This window comes from Actinia tenebrosa, unplaced genomic scaffold (genome assembly GCF_029948245.1).
Source record: "Actinia tenebrosa isolate PJP-AT-01 unplaced genomic scaffold, QUT_ActTen_1.0 PGA_scaffold5__44_contigs__length_20552954, whole genome shotgun sequence".
Lineage (NCBI taxonomy): Eukaryota > Metazoa > Cnidaria > Anthozoa > Actiniaria > Actiniidae > Actinia > Actinia tenebrosa.
Genome location: NW_028292582.1, coordinates 9,929,183 through 9,941,088, shown reverse-complemented (window position 1 = coordinate 9,941,088; position 11,906 = coordinate 9,929,183). Strand labels below are relative to the sequence as shown.

The window sequence follows — 11,906 nt, the reverse complement described above, 5'->3', positions numbered from 1 at the left end:
AAATAGACTCAAACAAACTGCTTTCTTTCCTGATATTCAGAGGAGATTTACTGGTTACGAACAAACATTTTAAATATCGCTCTTTTTTTAGTTTTGGGAATTTTTTTTAAATAGAAGTACGTGTTTTAATGTAAGGCCGAATTTATCAAGAAAAAAGTTGAATATTTTTCGGCCGAGCATTGTTCAAAACAGATGTATGGCTGTTACAAGTTTCAACCCCCTAATGACTTTCTGGTTTAAACATGTCGAATGTTATACGAACCGATTTTATTATTTTCCTAAAAGTTACAACAATAACCTTATTAAACAAAGATCTACTGCCAATCGGCGTTTGATGTGTGATTATCATTATTCTATCATATAAATTTATTTATAGTTCTTCCATCTTATACATATATTATATATAAAGTTTTTCTTTCCGTTTCATTTAGGATGCACGAGCTTGTTTAATCTTTAAAGTTTTTCCCTTGCATCCTTTACAAAATATCTATACAATTGATTATTTATTCATATCCTTTGTAAATTTAAGAGTGGATTCGAAATAAAACAAACTGTTGAACTGTTTTTTCTTGGTCACTGATCAGAGTACATTTGAATATATTTTTAAACTCAAAGCAGCAATACCTTGTTATAAAATCCTTAGATAATATCAACACTAAAGTTCCAGAACTATAGACCAAATTCAAAACTCGCACCGATGTGAGGCTTAAGTTATGAACAAAGGAATCTGGCGTGATTCGTGACTTTTGAATCACGCCAGATTACTTTGAGTCACGCCAGATCCCTTTGTTCACAACTTAAGCCTCACATCGGAGCGAGTTTTGAATTTGGTATATTCTCTGGTATTATTAAGTTAGCAAAATCTCAACATACTTATAATACCAGATATGCTTCAACAAACAATCTTGTCCCTCCTCCATCTCGTACTAACTAGGGCAAATGTATGTTCCGATCTGCAATAACCAAGATATGGGAAAACATCCCAACTCCTATTAAAAACAGCAAATCACTGACTGCATTTAAATTATATTTAAAAAGGCACTTAATAAGACTACAATAAGTTTGATGTTAGTTACTTTTTATCTTATTAAAAACATGTATGTGTGTATATATATGTATATATGTATATATGCATATGTATATATTGATATATAATTATGTATATATTGATATATAATTATGTATATATTGATATATAATTATGTAAATGTTTTTGTAAATAGCAAATAGTATTGTATATCTTAATGTAAATCCATTTCCAATTCTTCTTGTATGTAATAGCTATCATTAATTTTTAAATAAAATAAGAAATTTTTTGAGGAAAAGAATTATCAGTGTTGTTACTTTGACAACCACACACAATGTACCATGAACAACACTGATAATTCTTTTCCTCTAAAAATTTCTTATTTTATTTCAAATTGTATAATATTTATATACTTACTTGTAAACATTTATATATGTGTAAATAAACACAGTTCAAGTTCAAGTACTTTAAAAGCAATATGTAAAAAATGAAATTACCAAGAATAATATTTGATCGAGATCGATTTGGAATCATGGAAATATATTACGTGACACTAAAGAAAAACGTTTGCGCATGCGTGCATTTCAGCACGTTTTCTAAGAATATTGAAGAGTTTGAGTGAAAAAATATATGTTTGTTTTCTCCAAGTATACAAAAAAGTTCGAGAGTATACTTTTGTCAGACCAAGATACTGTATTAACCATCACGATATGAAAGAATTAGCCTTAAGTGTCAAATTCTCATTCTGGGAAATAAAAAAACCTTGAAACCTTAAGTTTCAAGCATGGACACTAAGTTCTGGCATTTTGTGAATAAGTCCAATTTATGTTTCAAAGTCACATTTACATACATTTATTTCAATAAAGTTAGTCACCCGAAAAGCTATAAAGCTGAGGCCGACAAGGATTATGGGAGATTCATTTTACACGTTTATCCGCTTGATAACTGTTCATGGACTTGCGAATCTTTCACCGGTTACAGTCTCACCTCTTCTGAGCATCATCGAGCTGCAGTTGGTATTAAAAAAGCTTTGTATATATATCCTTTTTTGATATGAAAAGTTTCCCATGATGCTCAGTGATCTCAGCTTTCTAGGGTTTTGGTGACTAACTTTATTGAAATAAGTGTATGTCTTGACTAATTTTCATACGGATTTAGAGCATGCGCAGACGTTTTTCACTCGTGCCATGTTACGTTGGAAGTCGCCACTCGTCACATTCAATATCTTTTCATCATTTGTAGCGCTATCGATTGTTTTCCATACAGTAAAAACCCGCGTGGAAGAACCTAGGGATTAAAAGACCTTCAGGCAGAAATTTTGGATTTTAATAGCCCAAAATATGAAGAAGCTGCTTTGCCAACCAAAATCACAAGGTTCTTATATGAAGGGTCACTATAAATAATGAAACAAAAAATGTTGGACAAGTTTTGGAGGTCACCTATTTTAGAATTCTGAACCAAAGTTGCTCAAATTGTTTTGTTATGTTGTGTTGATTACATTGAGGAGGTATATTTTATCAATAGCTAACTAAATTAGGGAAAGCCCAAGAGCACGCCCATGAAGAGACCACACCAAGGACGTTCCTTTGATGTTCTGGTCATATATCAGTAGATTTTCCCTTTAAAAAAAATAAGAACCTACCAAGAACCTATTTTGCCTCAATTGTCAGTAAGTACCCCAAAATATAAGAACCTATTTTGCCAGACTTCAAAAACACTAGGTTGTTACACGCGGGTTTTTACTGTATGTTAGGACTGGATAATTTTTCCCCAATCTACAGTCGGTGATTCTATTGAAGATATATGGCTGGTGAATCGATAAATAGACAGTACTCGAGGGAACGATACGAGTTGTTTGAAATGCATTTCTCATACACTGATGGTGACATCATCACCAATAAGAAAGAAAGGAGTCCAGTACTTCGGTTCACAGTAATCTTGGTTCTCTCTCATTTCTCATACACTGATGGTGACATCATCACCAATAAGAAAGAAAGGAGTCCAGTACTTTGGTTCACTGTAATCTTGGTTCTCTCTCATTTCTCATACACTGGTGGTGACATCATCACCAATAAGAAAGAAAGGAGTCCAGTACTTTGGTTCACTGTAATCTTGGTTCTCTCTCATTTCTCATACACTGATCGTGACATCATCACCAATAAGAAAGAAAGGTGTCCAGTACTTTGGTTCACTGTGATCTTGGTTCTGCCTCATTTCTCATACACTGATGGTGACATCATCACCAATAAGAAAGAAAGGAGTCCAGTACTTTAGTTCACTGTGATCTTGGTTCTCTATCATTTCTCATACACTGATGGTGACATCATCACCAATAAGAAAGAAAGGAGTCCAGTACTTTGGTTCACTGTAATCTTGGTTCTCTCTCATTTCTCATACACTGGTGGTGACATCATCACCAATAAGAAAGAAAGGAGTCCAGTACTTTGGTTCACTGTAATCTTGGTTCTCTCTCATTTCTCATACACTGATCGTGACATCATCACCAATAAGAAAGAAAGGAGTCCAGTACTTTGGTTCACTGTGATCTTGGTTCTGCCTCATTTCTCATACACTGATGGTGACATCATCACCAATAAGAAAGAAAGGAGTCCAGTACTTTAGTTCACTGTGATCTTGGTTCTCTATCATTTCTCATACACTGATGGTGACATCATCACCAATAAGAAAGAAAGGAGTCCAGTACTTTGGTTCACTGTAATCTTGGTTCTCTCTCATTTCTCATACACTGGTGGTGACATCATCACCAATAAGAAAGAAAGGAGTCCAGTACTTTGGTTCACTGTAATCTTGGTTCTCTCTCATTTCTCATACACTGATCGTGACATCATCACCAATAAGAAAGAAAGGTGTCCAGTACTTTGGTTCACTGTGATCTTGGTTCTGCCTCATTTCTCATACACTGATCGTGACATCATCACCAATAAGAAAGAAAGGAGTCCAGTACTTTAGTTCACTGTGATCTTGGTTCTCTATCATTTCTCATACACTGATGGTGACATCATCACCAATAAGGAAGAAAGGAGACCAGTACTTTGGGTCTTCGAAACCTTCTTCTCTTCTTATGTCATCCATGGCAATTTGTAGGCTTTTACTTGCACTTTTTCCCATCCTTAGAGACGCGTAAAAGCTTTTCATGAAATCTAATGTAGCTTCGTCGTTAATGTCCCACAACGACGCCACAACAGCACGAGCTCCTGCAGCAAGAAAGGCTCGACTCATTCCAACCACTCCCTCTGCCCTGATGTCCCCACGACCACTGTAACAGCAGCTTAGGACAACAAGTTGTGCTGTAACACCAATCTCTTGTACCTCCTGCATTGTTAACATGTAGTCTTGTTCGCCTGGGATACCTGTTGCATCTGTTCTTTGTGAAGGGGCAAGGACTATGTGTCCATGTTCGGGGTCTCCATGTGCTGCAATATGAATGACAGCAACACCTTCTCGTAGTTTCTTCATGACCATTTCTTTGGTTGCTTGTGCTCCAGTCAAAGGCTTGGCATTGAGCATGGCTGCAATAACATCAGCCTCGATTTTTGCCGATGGAAGGCGATCGAATTGTTTCTTTTCATTCTTATATACAACGTCCCAAACTTCGGGATCACCAACAACAATAGCACTTTTGTTAAGGTGCTGGTCTCCTGCACTGTTTTTCCATGTTCTTAAAGATAATAATGATGGTGAGATACGAATACGTTTTGTTTCAGACAAATATTTCCCTGTATTTGGATCAATCAGAGCTGCAAATGGTATCTTATACAAAGGCCCCTCCGGAATGATGACGATCTCTTCTTCCTGGAGGTTTTGAATCACTGGAGCAATCAATGCTGTGTAAAGCAACTCGAGAGGATCCATGTTTATATCTTTTGACGTTCCTTTATGATCACCACGAGTGATGACTCTTTCAACTGAAGATCCAGGCAACGATGGCTGGACATCACTGGATCCATAATAGTTGGCAGCGTGATCACTGTTAAGTGTACCCGGGTCTAGCTGACGTTCGTTTACTTCCTTTTCAAAATCTATAAGAATAAGATCTTCTTTGTCCAAAGACCCAGGCAACGTTGGTTGGACATTACAAGGACCATCAGAGACGTTGATGATATGGTCACTGTCTTGTGGACCCGGGTATTGTTGACTCTCGGTTGTTCCCTTTTCGCCATCCATGAGAGCAAGAGCTTCTTTATCTGAAGACCCAGGCAACGATGGCTGTACATTACAAGAACCGTCAGGGTTCATGATGTGGTCACTGTCTTGTGGACCCGGGGGTTGATGATTCTCGCTTTTTGCCTTTTCACCATTCATGTGAGTCAGACCTTCTTTATCTAAAGACCCAGGCAACGATGGATGGACATCACAAGAACAGTCAGAAACGTTGATGATGTGGTCACTGTCTTGTGGACCCGAGGGAGGATGATTCTCGCTTTTTGCCTTTTCACCATCCACGTGAGTCAGATCTTCTTTGTCTGAAGACCCTGCAGGCAAAGATGGCTGTACATTACAAGAACCGTCAGAGTTCATGATGTGGTCACTGTCTTGTGGACCCGGGGGAGGATGATTCTCGCTTTTTGCCTTTTCACCATCCTCGTGAGTCAGATCTTCTTTGTCTGAAGACCCTGCAGGCAAAGATGGCTGTACATTACAAGAACCGTCAGAGTTCATGATGTGGTCACTGTCTTGTGGACCCGGGGGAGGATGTTTCTCGCTTTTTGCCTTTTCACCATCCATGTGAGTCAGAATCTCTTTATCTGAAGACCCTGCAGGCAAAGATGGCTGTACATTACAAGAACCGTCAGAGTTCATGATGTGGTCACTGTCTTGTGGACCCGGGGGAGGATGTTTCTCGCTTTTTGCCTTTTCACCATCCATGTGAGTCAGAATCTCTTTATCTGAAGACCCTGCAGGCAAAGATGGCTGTACATTACAAGAACCGTCAGAGTTCATGATGTGGTCACTGTCTTGTGGACCCGGGGGAGGATGTTTCTCGCTTTTTGCCTTTTCACCATCCATGTGAGTCAGAACCTCTTTATCTGAAGGCCCAGGCAACGATTCCTTAACAGCACTATTAACATTCAAGTTGTTGGTATTGCCACTGAGTGATTCCATAGATTTGTCTTCCTCTTCCTCATCGATTTCCATCCTCTCATACGCTCTGTTGATAATCTGGTATAGAATCTTCTGAAGATCTTTGTCCTCGATTTTTCCACTCTTTTGCGAGATATTACCTTCAGCATGAGTAATCAACATTTTACTATCACATTCAGTGAAATGTAACGCCTTTTGCTGCTCTAAGACCCATGCTACAATGCCCTTATTGAAAGAAAATGACACAATGGAAACATTTGCAGAGCAAACGTTTTCTATGTCCGTCTTTTCCAGGTGGGATGCGTTCTCAGAGCCATCTTCATTGTTCATACTGTACTTGGAGTACAAAAGATCACCTAGGGCACGAGCTCTTCCTCTATCACAAACCAGAAGAGCTTCTTCTATTTCCTGGTTTTCAATCAGCACTGCTGTAAGCATTTTGTAGGTGATGATATACGTATCAACGATGGATATCTTGAATTCATCCTTGTCCCCTAGATGGCCGTACAACCATTCCCAGATCTTCAAAGCCTCTTGCAAGTAGAAGATCTCCTTTTCTTTTGCTTGTTGACGGGTGTTTGCATCTTTATTCGTATCGCTACTTATGTGGTGGTAAGCTGAACCAAGGTTATTGTAAGCCTTTCCTTCGATCCTTCTCTCTCCTGTGTCTTCAACAATGCGCAAGCTCCTTTCACCAGATTCAATTGCTTCGTCGTATTTTTCCAACAAAACAAAAAGGCCTCCTAGGTTTCCATATGCATTTGCAAGGGATTTTTTGTCACCAATTTCTAGGGCAATTTTAAGACTCTTCATATAGAAGTCAAGGGCCTTGTCATATTCACATTGTGACTGGTGAAGACTCCCAATGTTAGCAAATGTCCTTCCTTCTCCGATCTTATCACCGACATTTTGAGCAATCTCCAGACACTCTTCGTACTTCTCCAAGGCCTCGGAGAAGTTATTTAGTTTCTGATGGGCAGACGCCATGTTGCCCAAAGCACTTTCTCGACCCATTTTATCTCCAGTCTCTTTAGCAATATCGAAACTGCTTTGGTGATTTTCGAGAGATTTCTTGTACATTCCTAAATTTGCGTAAAAATTCCCAAGGATTCTGTGCACTTCCCCCTCTCGTTTGCTGTATCCTACATCTTTGAAGACAGCAAGAGCTTTTTCAAAGTAAACATATGCCTCATGGTACTTGCCTAATGTTGAGCAAACACTTCCCATGTTCACATAGGCTGTCCCTTCTCCATGCTTGCTTCCTGTTTCCATAGAGATATCAAGGCTCTTTTGGTAACATGTCATGGCTTCTTGGTACCTCCCTGACCCTGCGTAGAGAACTCCTAGATTCAAAAAGGAATCACTCTCTCCTTCTCTATCTTTCAACTCTCTGCTAAGCCTCATGCTTTCCTCATAATGCGTGGTGGCCTTGTTTTGCTCTCTTAACATTCGATTGGTGTTCCCCAAGTTTGTATGGGCATGGCTCTCGATCTTCTTGTCACCAATTTCTTGGGCAAACTTTAAACTCTTTTCATGAAATTCGGTGGCTTTATGGAGCTCCCCTAATGTCTGGTAGGCAACTCCCAAATGCAGACAAGCCACTGCTTCTCCCTCTTTGTTTTTTATTGCTTGTGCAATCTTTAAACTTTTTTCTGAGACTTCAATCAGCTTATCATATTTGCCTAACTTTTCGTAAGGGTTTGCTAAGTTACCATATGCCATCATCTCTCCTTTCTTGTCACCCATACTAATAGACATCTTGAGGAATTCTTCAAGATTGGCAATGGCATCTTGGTGCTTTGATAGCTTTTTGAATGCACATCCTAAGTTCCAGTATATTATTCTTTCTACTTCCTTCTTACCTACTTCCTTTGCAAACCCCAAGTACTTTTCAAAACACTGGACTGCTTCTTCGTACTTGCCTAACTTCTGGCAAGCGTTTCCTAGGTTTCCATAAGCGTCTCCTTCTTCTTTCCTCTCACCTAAGTCTTTAGCAATTTCAACAGCTTTTTGGGAGTATCCCACTGACTTGAGGTATTGCCCTAGATAAAAATGTAAAATGCCTAACTTTGCAATAGCACTTAGTTCCTCCTTTTTGGAATTCGGTTCTGATACAACTTCTAGGAATTTTTCATGGCAAGATATAGCTTCCTGGAACTTGTGGGTTTTCTCATAGAGACTTCCTATTTTTTTGTAGAAAAAGCTCACCTCATTTTTGTCTCCTGTTGCCATGGCAATGTCTAAGCACTTCTGAAAACACTTTATAGCTTCGTCATATATTCCTAGCCTCTGATATGTAATTCCTAACTGGGTGTACGCCTCTTGCTTAAGTGATTCATCACCTAGTTCCTCTGCTTCCTTTAGAAAACCTTTGTAATATAATAAAAATTCTTTAGCATTCTTCATTTCTTCATTCAATAAGCCAAGCAGCAAGTATAACTAAATGGCAATAGAGATGTCACCAAAGGATTGAGCCATGAAAAGGCATTCTTGATAGAGGTTGAGTAGGTCTGGGCTGCAAAGGTCCAAGTGTCCAAGGCTTGCATAGCTTATGACTGCACTGACAAATACCATGATCTTTGATGCATCCATTGCAGCGGCATAGGATTTTATGTGGTTTTTTTATGGTATTTGTTCAGGAGGTGGTGGAAAACCTAAGCTGGATTTTCAGAAAAGTAGTAAATGTTTTATAATCTTTAATTTATAAAAACTTTAAAATCCCATCCTACTTTTCTTAAAATTTAAGTTTATTTCGGACCAAGCTTAAGGCCCCGTCCAAACGTATCCGTTTTCGAACAATTTGCGGATACGTGGGGGGGGGGGGGGGGGGGGGGCTAAATCTTAAGTACAATAACCCGGAATGACCCAAACAAGCGAAAACAACCAAAAACATGTCAACAAACAAAATCTAACAAACATGAGTCAAAACGACCAACAAACAACAGCAACAAAAATGTAATACTGGTCAAATTTGAACTGTATGCATTAATATCCAGAAGGAACCAAAATAACCGAAAAAAGGCCAAAATTAAGTCATTAATATTATGAAAAAAGAAAAATCAACATTCATTTTGGGACGAAACGTGGACCGAAACAATCAAAACGAAATGACTCCAAAACGAAAACAAGATTTACTTTTCAAATTGAAATATATTCTGCATGAAACCTAAAGCGTAAGTGCTAATATGCATAAATTACACAAAACAGCAGAAACCAGCAAATATAAGCTTAAGGAACCCATATCCCAAAACTATTTAAACGAGCCAAAATGATTCTAAATGACCCAAAACCAGCCAAACACGGGGCAAAACAACCTCCAGTCAGACGACATGTCTATTTCTAGAATAGATTTTCACGAACGCGGGCTCTGATTGGCTGAAGAGCTATGCTTTATCAGAGTATAGAAACATAGATATGACGTCAAAACCATGTTTTCTATACAAAATTAAACATAGAAATGACGTCACAGGAATTCGGTTTTCAATTTAAAGCATTTTGACATTTTAAATTTATGTTATTTATTTATTTATATTAAAAATATGTCTTTCCTATAAAAAAGGAAAATACGTCGTTTTGAAGCACATTTGATTGGTACTACATTTCGATGAGTAAAGCTTTCTTTCGCTTGTGCTGCGACTATTTCAATGAATCTTTTTGCTTAACCCTTGATGGTGTTAGAGAAGTCAAAAAATGATTTTAAACATTTTCCATTTTCCAGAATACGAAAACTGCACTTAGCCCAACTTGATATCGGTTTAGAAAGACGGATATGAATTTATGTCGATCTAGGGAAAAAGCCCTTCGATTATCGATACCCTGAAACAACTAGTTCTGAGCTGATCAAAGTTTTTAAACCAGTAAAACATGCAAGAAAACAATTCAAGATATTGTGACACTACAAGTCGACACTCGAGACTATCGCAGTACCATATACGATGCTGTACTTCCGTGATTCAAGGACCAATTCAATAAATTCTAGGTATCACTGTATAGGATTCTTTTTTACTGCTAATATCTTTGAAAATCAACAATTAAATCGTAGAGAATTTTTTGTGCAAATTAAAGAAATACAGGGTTTTCTATTCTCGCTTTTTTCTTTCTTTTCTTGCTAGTCTGTTAGTAATTACGAGACGGAAAGAAGTTGAGCTTATTGGATATGGCGTTACTAGGATGAATATATTGCCATTATTGCAACAGGACTATACCCAATAACGCTCCAAAGATATCGGACCGTATTCTTATTTCTAGCAGAAAATAGGACCTCTGAATTATAAAGTACTTTCGATACGAGTCACGAAAAGGCACCAAAAATATATACCTACATTCGTAGCGAGTTTGTCGACCATTTATATCCATCTACATATAAATACTAACATTTAAAGCAGGCTAGAATTGCTAATTGGAAAACTTACCTCTACTAGTGGTGATATCGATTTAAATGATCACTTAACGGTATTAGGCACACAAATTCGCTTTCTTCTTAAGGTGAAAACCGAGACGGATCGACAAATACTTTCGTTATGCAAATTATGGATTATTTACATACTGGTGACTAATCAGGTGAGGAAAGGCTAAATCAATTAATGTGAACATTAAAGTGCAAATGAACCCTTCGACAATACTTTTAGTACTGATTCTATTGATTGAATGGTAAAATATTTGAGTGATGCGTCTCTAAGTTATGAATTAAAGTGCAAATGAACCCTTCGACAATACTTTTAGTACTGATTCTATTGATTGAATGGTAAAATATTTGAGTGATGCGTCTCTGAGTTATGAAGGTTTGTACCTCCAATATGCTAATAATTATGATGTCTATTAAGGCTTAATTAAATATACAAAATTGAACTGGTTCATAGAAACAGTATTTAAAAAGCATCATTATTTTACTCATGGTTTACATGAAAGCTATTTTAAATTTGTATTTTCAAAATGGCCTGCATTTAGTATTACTAGTTACAACAAAAACACTCAAATACCTTAGCTGACGTCATCATCATTAACATATTGGAGGTATAAACCTTCATATCTTAGAGACGCATCACTCAAATCAAGAAATATTTCACCAGTCAACTATTTACTTGATGCAGAACCAGTACTGAAATTATTGTCAAAGGGTTCATGTGCACTTTCAGGATTATTTTTATATAATATTATTTAGTAGGACTAGCAAACGCCTCTTTGAGTAGGCCGTATATAAAAGCGTTAATTCGAAAAAACTATAAACAATAGATAAAAAAATAAAACAAAACAAAACAAAAACAGCAAACAACCAAAGGGGTGTGGATTTGGATACTCGTAAGTCACTAAACTGTTAGTAATCAGTTTACATACTGTAAAGGCAATAGTTCTACCCAATTGGCCCTTTGCAGCCTAGTAATCACGTGCTGATTAATTCACTGAGAGCAAATGAATGGACATTTTGATTCCCATGGGTGAAATATACTGGTGAGCAAACAAAGTTTCTACAACCTGTTTCGAGAGATCGTAATAAAACTACATTTCGTAACACACTGGACTGATACACATCGTTTCATTCAGTTCTTTACAAGTAGGTAAAAAGAATCACCAATTTATATAAACCAGTGCCGACACGTGACCGTTAACTGCAAAGGGCTTATTCAAATCTACTTGAAATACCGGATTTTTTTTTGGCTATCATATTTAAATACACATAATTGAGAAAGACGTAGTCGGGTTCGAGAAGGTCAAATCATCGAGTTTTGACCTACTAACGATTACATTTTATCAGTTCACTTATTGAAATAATCCTAGC

At 37.4% G+C, this 11,906-nt stretch overlaps 1 protein-coding gene across 1 annotated transcript; it reads right to left on the bottom strand.

Annotated features, from left to right (window-relative positions):
- Positions 1 to 252: 252 nt before the first annotated feature.
- Positions 253 to 10,683, bottom strand: LOC116286971 (uncharacterized). The gene is made up of 3 exons (XM_089037453.1): positions 10,543 to 10,683; positions 1,798 to 8,789; positions 253 to 1,751 (listed from the first exon to the last, which is right to left on the bottom strand). Exon 2 carries the CDS (start codon positions 8,534 to 8,536, stop codon positions 4,028 to 4,030), a length of 4,509 nt encoding a protein of 1,502 aa, XP_088893579.1. The 5' UTR covers positions 8,537 to 8,789; positions 10,543 to 10,683; the 3' UTR covers positions 253 to 1,751; positions 1,798 to 4,027.
- Positions 10,684 to 11,906: the final 1,223 nt, after the last annotated feature.

Excerpts from the sequence above, each read along its gene's own strand:
- LOC116286971 (XM_089037453.1), bottom strand. The coding sequence starts at position 8,536 with ATGAAGAATGCTAAAGAATTTTTATTATATTACAAAGGTTTTCTAAAG.